The sequence below is a fragment of the Artemia franciscana genome, chromosome 4, assembly GCF_032884065.1.
Source record: "Artemia franciscana chromosome 4, ASM3288406v1, whole genome shotgun sequence".
Classification (NCBI taxonomy): Eukaryota; Metazoa; Arthropoda; class Branchiopoda; order Anostraca; family Artemiidae; genus Artemia; species Artemia franciscana.
In genome coordinates this window covers 28,966,962-28,979,883 of record NC_088866.1, presented here as the reverse complement: position 1 = coordinate 28,979,883, position 12,922 = coordinate 28,966,962, and the positions used below count along the sequence as shown (strand labels likewise).

The 12,922-nt window shown below is 33.2% G+C and overlaps 1 protein-coding gene and 1 non-coding gene across 2 annotated transcripts in view; one reads left to right on the top strand and one right to left on the bottom strand.

The window, feature by feature from the left end:
* LOC136026263 (cysteine protease ATG4A-like) overlaps window positions 1-12,922 on the bottom strand; it is a 151,045-nt gene that overhangs the window by 113,757 nt on the left and 24,366 nt on the right. The window contains exons 4-6 of the mRNA XM_065702650.1: window positions 12,445-12,681; window positions 8,583-8,725; window positions 3,937-4,108 (exon numbers count right to left, since the gene is read on the bottom strand). Coding sequence (XP_065558722.1) covers window positions 3,937-4,108; window positions 8,583-8,725; window positions 12,445-12,681 — 552 coding nt within the window. The remainder of the gene's footprint in view (window positions 1-3,936; window positions 4,109-8,582; window positions 8,726-12,444; window positions 12,682-12,922) is intronic.
* On the top strand, window positions 9,248-9,320 carry Trnam-cau (transfer RNA methionine (anticodon CAU)). Its single transcript has one exon. It is a non-coding gene; the product is annotated as a tRNA-Met (tRNA).

Below are 12,922 nucleotides of genomic sequence, written 5' to 3'. Positions count from 1 at the left end.
ATTTTTAGAAAACAACCTAAAACACTTCCCTTCCTCACTAAGGAAGTTATGAAGCTGATTAACCAGAAATCTAGAGCTAGGAAAAGGTATATGAAGAAGAGGAACAAGGAGACCCTGTCAATTTACAAGGCAGCACGGAATCGTGTAACAGATTCTGTAAAAAAAAAAAAAAAAAACTGGAATCTGCTTACGAGGAAAAATTAGCTTCTGACATCAAGTTAAGCCCAAAATCTTTCTTGAGACATGTCTCTGCTAAAAACTCAAATCATCATACTATTCCTGACCTTGTTGACCACGGTGTACTACACTCATCTTCAATAGATAAGGCTGACCTTCTAAATGCACAATTCGCTTCTGCCTTCACCAAAAACTCAGGTACATCCTCACCAGATCCTCCATCGAATGAAGTGCTTTTTCCTACGCCTGATCTGCAGTAAGTGAAAGTAATGGTTTTCAATACCCTTGGGAAGCTTGATGTAAATAATCAAAGGGACCAGAGGGTGTTCATCCACGTCTTCTTAATAGGCGTCAAGAAGCTCTCAGCTACCCCCCTGTGCCATGCTGTTCCGGTTATCTCATCAAAATGGGGAGCTACCACATGATTGAAAAACACCTAATATAACCCTGATCCATAAAAAGGGACAATGAGACTTTGAAGAAAATTACCGTCCAATAAGCATCACTTCTGCAGTTGTTAAGGTCCTTGAGAGGTTTGTTAACAAAGCTCTAATTAAACATCTTGAGGTCAATAATATTCTCTCCCTATCACAACACGTATTCAGATCTGGTAGATCTGTGAACACTAACCTCATCCAAACATATAAATTAGTGAATACGCTGCTTGATAAGGGTCAAAGCACTCAACAAGGTTTGTCATGAATTCCTCATTATGAAACTGAAGGCTGCAGGTGTCAATGAAGGTGTTGTACAGTGGATTAAGGGCTTCCTCTCTGAAATATCACAGAGTGTCAGAGCTTTTTATTCACAAGGAACTGAATAACATGCCAAGTTATTCATTTTGGCAAGAACAACATGCATCATAAGTGTTTCCTTCAAGACAACTTCCTTTCTGCTATTTCCGATGAAAGAGATCTTGGGGTTATTGTTGATCACCAATTAAAGTTTAGCAGCCATGCTAATTCTGTTTCATCTTCTGCAAATAAATCCTTCGGTATCACATAAAGAACCATCTCCAGCCGACACCCAAGAGTTTTTATGAAGTTATATAAGGCACTTGTACGACCACGGCTGGAGGTTGGAAAGTCATTAACAGCCCCTTTCTTTCAAAAAAGATAAGAAGTTGCTTGAGGATGTCCAGCGTCATGCCACTAAGATGGTTAGCAGCATGAATAAATTTCCATTCGAAGAAAGACTATGTCGTTTGAAGCTGCCGACACTGACATACCGAAGGCAAAGGGGTGATATGATTTTAATTCAAGGTAAAACATAGTTACAAAATGATTAAATAAAACTTTGGGAGACAGGCATAATATAAATATATATAAAGTGAGTAAATCAGTGGCAAAATTGTAAAATCTTGTGATTCTGGGGGGAGGAGGTGAGGCCTTTCTCGCGTTTGTATTGTCTCCCGAGAATATTGATCATTACTATTTAGCACTATATCAGCAGGAACGAAAGCTTCGGTTTAAAATAGCATTAAACCAAAAAAAAAATAGTTTTTTTTAACTGAAAGTAAGAAGCGGCATTAAAACTTAAAACGAACAGAAATTACTCCGTATATGAAATGGGTTGTCCCCTCCGCAATCCCTCGCTCTTTATGCTACAGTTTTTAATTGTTTTCAAGAGTAGAATTGTGGTAAAGAGTCAAACTTTAGCGTAAAAAGCGAGGGACTGCGGAGAGGACAACTTATTTTCATATACGGAGTAATTTCTGTTCGTTTTAAGTTTTAATGTCGATCCTTATTTTCAGTTAAAAAAACTACTTTTTTTTGTTTAATTTCTGAACGTTTTTGAACTAATGCATGTTTGATTTTGGCTCTCCGCACATAAATTATTAAAATTAAATTTGCATATTAATTCTTTTTTTGCTAAATGGCTTTCTCTTAGTTTTGATCAGACGATTTTGAGAAATAAGGGGTGGGGAAGGAGGCCTAGTTGCCCTCCAATTTTTCGGTTGCTAACGAACGTTTTTATTAGTAAAAAATATACGTAACTTAAGAATTAACTTACGTAACAAACTTTTATATTCTTATATTTTTATTATATGAGGGGGTTTGTCCCCTCGTAAATACCTCGCTCTTTACACTAAATCTGAAGTTTTGTCCCAATTCTTTAAGAATGATCCCTGAATCAGAAAGGCCGTAGAATAAATAGTTAAAATTACTAAAAATACTTTAGCATAAAGAGCGAGGTATCTATCTTCTCCTAAATACATCGCTCTTATTGCTAAAGTATTTTTAGAACCCCTCATATGCGTAATAATCTCTGTTCGTTTTAAGTTTTAATGCTACTCCTTACTTTCAATTGAAAAAACTTTTTCATGTTTATTTTTTCATTTTTTTATAGTAATGCTAGAAAATCCCGCTCCCTTTTCATTGAATTTCTCTTCTCCCATGACATATTTTTCCAAGGAAAAATCCTCCCACATATCCCCCTCCCCTCAACCCCACCTCCAAACCAAAAAATCCCCCTGAAAACGTCTGTACACTTCCCAATAACTATTACTGTATGTAAACATTGGTCAAAGTTTGTAACTTGCAGCCCCTCCCCCAGGGACTGTGGGGGAGTAATTCACCCCCAAAGACATAGTTATAATGGTTTTCGACTATGTGGAACAAAATGGCTATCTCAAAATTTTGATCCGTTGACTTTGGGAAAAACATTAGCGTGAGAGGGGGCCTAGGTGCCCTCCAATTTTTTTGGTCAATTAAAAAGGGCACTAGAACTTTTCATTTCCGTTAGAATGAGCCCTCTTGCAACATTCTAGGACCACTTGGTCGTACGATAGGGGAAAAAACACAAAAAACAAATAAACACGCACCCGTGATCTGTCTTCTGGCAAAAAATACAAAATTCCACATTTTTGTAGATAGGAGCTTGATATTTTTGCTATAGGGTTCTCTGATACGCTGAATACGATGATGTGATTTTCATAAGATTCTATGACTTTTAAGGGGGTGTTTTCCCCTATTTTCCAAAATATGGCAAATTTTCTCAGGCTCGTAACTTTTGATGACAAAGACTAAATTTGATGAAACTTATATATTTAAAATCAGCATGAAAATTCGATTCTTTTGATGTATCTTTTAGCATCAAAATTCCGTTTTTTAGAGTTTCGTTTACTATTGAGCTGGGTCGCTCTTTACTACAGTTCATTACCACGAACTGTTTGATAATCAATAAGGGTAGCTGTCTTACCATCATGTGAGTATCATTTTAACTTACAAGTCACTTTATGACCTAATACTGTTTTGGTTAAAACTAGGTTGTTATGCCTACAAAATTGCAGAAGTCCGAGTCCTTGCGATTTTATTTTTCTATATCAAATTTACCTAAGGTAGGATACCATCTATCCGTATTCCTACCAACAAGGGCATTAATATCCTCTAATAAAAATACCACATTTCAACATGTGACCCTGTCCATTTGTTCCTGAGGCTGTAAGTAACATTCATCTGAGTCACTACTATCTCCATCAGTCGGTTCTACAGGGGCATTAAATTTCTGGATGATACTTCACACTTGAATCCCCCTGTCCATTCCAAATTTTTTATTTTTGAATAATTTGCTAATGATAGTTGTGATGATTCTATATGATTATTATGTTTATAGATTTTTACGGTGGCCAAGTGTGAAAGGACATGTCTAAATGTAGAAGGTTATATTTAACGTAACATAAATTAACCAAATAGCATAGAATATTACGTGCTTAGTAGAGTGAAAGGTGCTTTAGTCTAATTCAAAAAAATCTCTTACCCTGTGATTTAGAGTAGCTCTTAGCAGATACAGTACGACATGAAATATTTTCTCGTGTGTGGAGCCTATGTTGGGTAATCTCAAAAAGTGGACTGCTAATATCCTTTAACACCCGTTCTTCCAAAAAGACACATAGCGCCTTGAATTCTCTCTCGTCTTTGCAGAAGAAGCACTAAAAATATAGATCCCATTATACAGGATTGCTGCCACGGTAATAATGTACCGCATATGAATTTAGTTTTTATTTTAGCATAATTTAGTGTGTATTTGGGGCGAATGATGTGTATTTTCAGTAAAATCTGGGTACCAGGAATTGGTTTGGGTGGGAAACCTGCTCCTTAGAAAATTTGGATTTTATTTATATAACCAGTTTTTATACAATACTAATGTAACCAAGATTAATTTTACAATAAACACATAAATTAATCTATTTTTCTGAAGTTTTACTAAGGCTTTTTGTTAAAAACAAATAGTTTTTGAAGTGATGTTTTAAACAAAAGTGTCAAGAGCTTATATGATACTTGTGACGAGGTTGGAACCTAAAATTAGACTCGGTACTAGAGTTATCAATTTCATCGTCCTATTACGTCAAGAAGCACCCAAATTGCCAAAGCACAAGAAACCCCTCCAACTCCCCCAAACAGATCGGATCCGGTCTGCTTAAGTCAATTGCGTATCTATAACTTGTGCTTATTTTCGAACTCGCAGAAGCACCAGAAATCCCACCAAATCCCCCAAAAAGAGAGAATCCGGTCCGGTTATATCAATCACCTGTCTAGAACTTGTGCTCATTCTTCCCATCAAGTTTCATCCCGATCTCTCAACTCTAAGAGTTTTCCAAAATTTCCGATTTCCAAAATTTCCGTTTCCCCCATCCACCCTTCTATGTCCCCAAATCCGATGCGAATTGAAAATGGAGCATCTGAGACATGGGATCTTTCTATTATTTATTTTTTTTATTTTATTTTTCACCCACACTTTACATAAAGTAAATATGTAAAAAATGACGAAGACCACACTGCTTTTCCATAATTCAACTACAGAAGAGAGAATAATTAGGACTTTTTTCCCAAGAAAGTGAACCAACAAAACCTATTTGAATATTTCGGCCCTATATCTAAGGGCCGTCTTCATCAAAGAAAATAATAAACAATAAAACACTTACAATAAAAGTTTTCGGTTAAAAATCCATTCTTTTTTTATTTTTAAAATAGCCTTGGCATCATTACTTCTTAACGAAAAGTTCAGCCAAGACTGTGTGATAAAAGCTAACATTTTACAAGCTAAAAAGGTTCATTCATTTCACTAACTGTATTTATTAAAAATTGGAATAATTTCTTATTGCGATATTTGCCTTCTCTGCAGCTAATCTTGTAGTTCTTTTGAGATTGGACTTGTTTTTATTCGTTCCTATTTTTGTTTTATTTTGAATTAGATTATTTTCTATAATTAATTTTGTGTACATAGGGTTGAGTGTGTATTCACCCAAGTCTCTATTTAGGGATGTATTATTATTTAAGTTTCGTTTGATTTCGATTGCCTCGCGGACAGTTTGTTTGATTCCTAGGTCATTGCTAATTAGAATTGTTTCGTCAAATAGAACATAATGGTTTGGATTTTCAAAAATATGATTGCTTAAAGCTGAATCGAAAGATATGGAGTTATTTATAGATTTTAATGCTTTTTTAATACTTTCTTTGTGTTGCTGTAATCTTGTTCAAATACCATGTAGTTGTGGAAATTATTACGTTGGTCGAACCCACCAAAATTTAGGAAAAAATATACGTAAGCCTGAACAGTCCTTAAACTAAACGCTAAACACTGTAACAATATACTAGTTAGGCCGCGTCTTCAATCAGCAAAATTATTAATTATAGTAATCAGTAATCGTCGTGTGCATTTTCAGAAGAAAAAAGTGTTTTTAAATTTTCCAATTGTTATTTTTCCACCATATATGTATTATGTTTCTTCATCACCTTGTAACAGTGTTTTATTTCATTCAGGTAATTCACAGTAAATAGACTGACAGTAATTATCAGTGGTAGTGGTATTAAAAATGATTTTTAGGTAATATTAAACTTCGGTAATATTATAAATGTAATGTTAAACAGTGTTACAGAGGTTAACAAAGGTAATTAAGAGTATAACTGTTCCTGTTGAAGCTAAGTTAGTACAATGGTTTTTTAATTTTTGATTATTTTTGGTTTTTTATTAATTTCTGCTTACAGAAAGCACATGACTCGTAGGGCTGGTGATATTTACCTGATTAAAATCAAACAATTTCACTAGAACTGAAAATAAAACTAAACAAGAAAAACAAAAGAAAAAGGAAAACAATATATATAAATGAACAAATAAATAATTGAAAATTAAAAAACCTTTTAACCGAGTTTTAGCAAGGCCTGTTCTGCTGTTAAAGGTCAATACAAATTTATTTTCTTCCAAATTTCAAACTAAATCTAGTGGTTTTTCATGAAAAATAAGACTTTAGACATAGGCTATAAGATGTACAGAACTAAATATAAATCAAAAATGAAGATTTTGCATAAATAAAGGAAATCAAAATAAAGAGTTTTTTTCCCCTGAACTCATTTTGGATCCTTTCACACCTGAAAACAATAATTTTCTACGAATTTTTGGTCATTATAAATTTTTTAGGGCAGTATCACATTTTTTTTTTTTTTTTCAGTGTCACCCACTCTGAAACTGTCAAAAATTAATAAACAAAACTGATTGGTTAAGTTTAACTTTGTTTCTCGGCCGTAAAAATTCAAACATTACAGTTGGTTCCCACAGACAAGTACGTCTACAATAGAGAGCTACATCACCTTAAGCTATTTGGTGTCCGCGTATTCGCATTCTTTATTAATTTGACGCCCGCTGCAAACAAAACTGCGTAACTGCATATTAAGGCATTTTTCATTTCAATTAAATTTCTCATTAAACTAATTAAGTGAAAATGTCTTGAGCCACATGCATGTTAAAAAGTCAATGACAAAGAAATTCTGGAAATACTTCGTTGCACTGGGAAGATTGATTGGAATCGGGAAAATCTAAGATTCCTCTTCCACCGTCAATTTTTATTCCAAAAATAAAATAAAAATGTTATCTTAGCTCTGAGTTTATTATGCAAAAGATGCCCATTCTTGGATTTTTCGTAAGTCTCCGAAGATTAGCTAATATTCTTCCAATGGAATCTGAAAATTTCCATTTTTCTTTCCCGATTGCTCCTAATTCTTTAGCATTTATATGGTCGTATAAGTTTTCAGAAAAGCAGAAGACTTCATTTTCACTGTGCTTGGTACTTTAATGACCAGGCCTAGGGGCAACTGGCTCTAACTTAGAATTTAAAGCAGTTTAATTCTACAATTTTGTCTATCTGGAAAGTTCCCAAAATATTTGATAATTTTGTTCTTTTCATTGATAAAGATGTAGAATTAAACCTAACTTTGAATTCAAGAACTAAAATAAAATTCAATTATAGTTTCATCTAAATTTGAAAATTATTTAAATCAAAATGTCAAATTCAAATTTATAATCAAAATTTAATCTAAAAAATGTAACTAAAAATATGATTAAAGCCTAAAACTCATTTGGAAAATTGTATATTTCCTGTATTTTTTTTCCTAATCCAAAGAGATATATTGTTTTAATTTTTAGTTGGTAGGCCTACTGTTAGATGCTCCTATATGGGGGCGTATATGAGCAAAGTACTTCTGATTTAACCCCCTTCTTCCCTGGCTACATAATACTACATACAGCTCATATTTTAATATAAAATGGAATTAGTTATATAATGTAATGACTAATATCATAATTGCTTGAATCAATTATATATAAATATATTTAATGTATTTATAATTAATTGCAAAATGGATAGAATGGAATTTTAGATTTCATGGTTTTTCATTCCCTTGTCTCATCGGCCCTTGGGTTTTACTTAACACTGTAGAACGGATATATTTGATTTAGGATAATGTTTATCAATTAATTTTTAAGTATTTAACCTAATTAGTTCATTCATTATTTGAAATTAATTAGAGTACTTATGTTATATCCATGACACACTCAGAAATTTGCTTTGTTTGATCTGAGTAAACCGGTTTTTCTCTCCCATTCGGTTATAATTAGCTTATTCATTCGTGCAATAAACTATGATGCAGGTATATTTTAATTAAATATATAATATATAGAGGTGGTTAAGTTAAGTACTTAATATATTGCGTTCTAGGTGACCTGCTTTCTATAATTCTTTGTTGTAGTTTCCATAATTTTCTTACTAAAGTATTACATTTTCATCATATTTTGGTATATATAATTACGATTAACCTAACTTCATTTCTTGAGTGTAAAGATAAAACGATAAAATGATTTTATTATCAAACCCCTTACAAGGTCGTGCCGATCAGGGACAGTTCTTTTCATAATAAAAGATTAAGACTCTAAGCACATGAAAATCACAGCCATAACCATCTTCATACAAATTTTTATACTGATTCGAAATATCACAGAGTCGAACTAAAACCTAAGACATTGAAGTGCGTTCTGGATAATACGTAGGTACCTTAGATAGTTTATCAATATAGAACATCTAATCGGATATAATATTGTTTAATCAAGAATTTAGTGAATGCATAAATACAGACCAGAGCAAGTGATGGGTCCATAGAAAGAAACGGAATTCTCCCCGGTGCTGTACAGTGGTAAGATGAATCATCAAAGTCTTCCATTTCATCTGTGAAAGTACAAGGCTGACAGACATGTGGATCCAGGAAGACAACCTCTTCACCTAGATAATATGATTTCCTGTATTAAAACTATATTTGATCAACTCCTATATACAGCAAAAAGTCGGTAATTTGACTTTCAAGGAATTAGAAGGCACGAACGCTAAGGGTCAAAGCCACGCCCAAAAACGGCGTTTAGGGTAGCTGAGCTCCACCCCTTGGGTGTAGTGGCTATAAGACACAAGTACCAAAGATTGTAAAAGGTCATTAAAGGTGAGTCCCCTGTATAGAAAGGAGGAGCGAGTGATGTAGGTGCTTCAAAATTACTTCCCATGAGATCAGTAATGCTCTAAAATGGATTCCTGAGAATTTTATTCACCTGACTCCTCTCCAATATAGAACGAATTTTCCCAAAGTTTTGACCATTCAAGATTGTTTTTTCACACCGAAAAATTGTGTTATTGATAATTTTCAGAAGAAAAAAGAAAATAAAGTGCCGTCACGTATGACGTCAAAAAAAAAACAGAATACTAAATACAAATTATAGTTTTAATCAATACTCAATATGGCTGCTTTATTTACAAGCCTCGGTGGCTCAGTCGGTAGAGCGTAGGTCTCATAATCCTAAGGTCGTGAGTTCGAGCCTCACCCGGGGCATCCTTTTATTGTGTCAAAAATAAAAATATTTTTATTTTATTAAACAGACAATAATATTATGGATTTACATTTATTTACTTGTCTGTAATATTTTTCTCGAAAACAGCATAATACTTATTTCTGAAAATTGGCATATTACGACTTCCCAATTTCAAAAACGATCTAGATAGGTCACGACTGTATAAAAAATTCGTTTAGAGACTTAGCTTTGGAAAAAAGATTCACAAGGATGACGTTATAAATATTCCGACCTCCAATATCTCTATTGGTTTTGCTTTCTACCGTGAAAAGAATAAAAAGAACTTGAAGTTATTTTGCGACAGGGATTAAAAACGCATTTCTTTTCACTGAGCGAAGCTCGGTACTTGATAACAAAATACAATGATACATTATAGTAAACCCCCCGAAGGCTCCTTAGCCTGTAAGGTAGGGAGACAGCATACAAGTCACTGCTCAGAGAAAAAAAAGTCACTTACAGAGAGAAACAAAATAAAATATACAAAAATTAAAACTGAACAGATTAGATTAATTAAATAGACTCAAATTAATTCTGCTCAAAAAAGAAAAGAAAAAAAACAGAAATATCTTCTAAGTAGGCAAAAAAAACATTACTTTTACCCGATAAAAGGCAATATTTACGCAAGTTTTTAATTGTAAAGACTGTTTCTTTTTCCAAACAAGTTTGAAAAAAGTCTCAGTTACTTTGTGTGGCCTCTGTTAGATTTTACTGAAGACGCATACCGCCTAAAAGTATTTAATTAAATTTAGATTTATCAAGGGAATCTCTCCTCCCGCAAAAGCCAACTGGGAGGCGAAAATCATCATTTCGTATTAAAAAGAAGGGGAAACTTCAAATCAGAACTTCCTTAGGCTTTCAATAAAACAAACAGGATTGTGCTGTCACAACAGGGCTGAAAAACATAATATTTAAACTTTGTTTACTGTTAAAGATTTGTTTTCGAGTCTTGTTCTGACACAGAGGTGAAGAAGTTGATATCATTACTTTTTTTGGCTGTCATAAAATTTTGGTTTGCTTTTTTTACGAAGTGGGGGGGGGGTATACAGCATTGTTGTTTTTTGGGGAATTTGTGTAACAGAAAAGCATGAGAAGTGCAAAGAGGTTATTAATTTACGTTTTGGATTTCGGTTAGCAAATAGTGGCCACTTTACTGCCTATTTTCATCTAATTAAAGTTCTGCGTTATCTGATATATTACCTCCTCTGTTCCTCCTAAAACATTGAAATAAAGGCCTAACTCTTTAGAAATATCTGAACTTTAATAAAGGTTCCTCCTATAAGCATACACTTAAAACTAAATGTGTCAGTCAATATATTCCTTCAAAGATCGGAGTAATCATTTAAGAAAAATAGATTTTCAAAAAATTGTTTATAAAAGAAGGCAAATAATTATGTTTTTTTTTATCTAGCTGGTATAGATGGCTCTCTGAATTCTCAGTTTGAATAAGTGGATAGGCATCGATTTTCTTTCAAACATTTACTAATAAAACTGAGAAAAAAAGTAGAAATTTGCACCAATTGAGTTAACCACGAAAAGGGAATGCAACTACAATACTACTTCAGAATTTCTCTTCTTCTCAATACCAACCAGTCATAAAATATATTTATGTTTATGTATAGAAGCTGCATATATTTGCCATTAAAATTGTATATACTGCTATATATACCGCTGAGGATTTTATACGTATTTTGGTACAGTAAATAACGTCCTATTTCCAAGATTAGTTCTCTATAAATCAAAATATTTTAAAGGACAATTCTCTTACTTAATAAAAATTTGAACCGAATTTCAAATTTTTATTTTTGTACTCAGCAGACATAAGAGACTTAAACGTTTGAATTATCTGAAAATTTTAGGATTAAAAAAAAATGATTAAAAATCAACCACAACCTGAAACCCTGAGAATTTAAATCATCAATCTGTAGCCTACCTTTCAAATACAAAAAGAGCAAACACATAATTATTTGTGTTCCTGTAATTTAAGCAAAATATATCGAACTTTAAAAAGTAGAAAGATACGCTGCATTGTTATGAAAAGTGAAATTATGATTAGCAAGTTTTTGAGATTTTGTCAAAGTTGACACTATTTATCATAACACTATTTTTAAAAAGAAATAGTGATTAGTTAATGTTTTATTGCCTATACTTAGAACCTTCGTTTTAAATGTCTTCTATGCATTTATATCTCTCTATATTTTTTGTCACACCCCTAAAAAACTAGTATTTAATGTATAAACTTTAATGCATATACAATTGTATCTTAATCCCCATTTCCCACTCTTCATTACCTTCGTAATTACTAAACGATGCAGCATACTTAGGCGACATGCTAAATGGTTTGACCAGTACAACTAGTCACAAAGAATGCATGACTCAAAAAGATGGTTCAAGATCGATTTTTTGACAATGCAAATCTTAATACACTCGCTATAGTGGTCAGTAGTGCAAAGGCTAAATATCTTTTTTTGTAGATGGTGAACAGCTTTTTTATTCTTTTTTTTTTCATGACGGGGTGGTTTTACAGACTGGGACACCGGGACACAATTAACGACCGGGACACCAGGACACAAATGACGACCGGGACACCGGGACACAGGGAATATAAATGACGACTGGGACACTCAAAGAGAAATTACAGACTGGGACACCGGGACACAAATAACGACCGGGACACAGGGAATATAAATGACGACCGGGACACAGGGAATGTTCGATTAGCAATCACCATCAACAAAGCTCAAGGGCAATCATTAGAATAATGAGGTATAGATCTGAATACGGATTGTATTTCCATGGACAATTATATGTTGCAGGTTCAAGAGTCGGTAAACCTGACAATCTATTTATATGCACAGACAATGGGACAGCGAATAATGTTGTATATTCGCAAGTTTTACGTAGTTAAAAACATATATATATATATATATATATATATAAATATATATATATATATATATATATATATATATATATATATATATATATATATATATATATATATATATATATATATATATATAACGAAATAAAATAAAAATGATAGAACAGACATGATAAATTACTTATCAAATATTGATTCTTATTATTGTTATGGCTAAAGCTTACCAGCATACCCAATGAAGTACAGTGCTTGATTAGGTTTTCCACCGATGATTCCAACTGACTGTTCACACTCAAAACAAGCTTTCAAGTATTCTACATAGATAGGATTCACAGTGCAAAGTCCAACACGCAATGGAATAATTACCAGAACAGGTCGCCAGCTTGCCAGACGATTGGAAGGGTGCTTTCCAGTATCATAGAAATTTTGGAGATCCTCCAACTGCATCGTGGCAACGTTTTCTAAAATTAAATTGCAAATTATACATTTGAATTGATAAAGGAGAACCCCCCCCCCTTTAAGGATTGTGGTGCACCGAGATTTTTTTCAGATAGTTTTTTTTCTGGGATAAGGGGGCTGGAAACCAGTATCGCCTTAAAACTTAATTGTAAAAAAAAGAAGAGAAGCAAAATTAGGTTTTAAAAGGCCAATGAAAATACTGGATGCAACAAAACGGATATTTCGAGAAGACGTCTGCTTCCC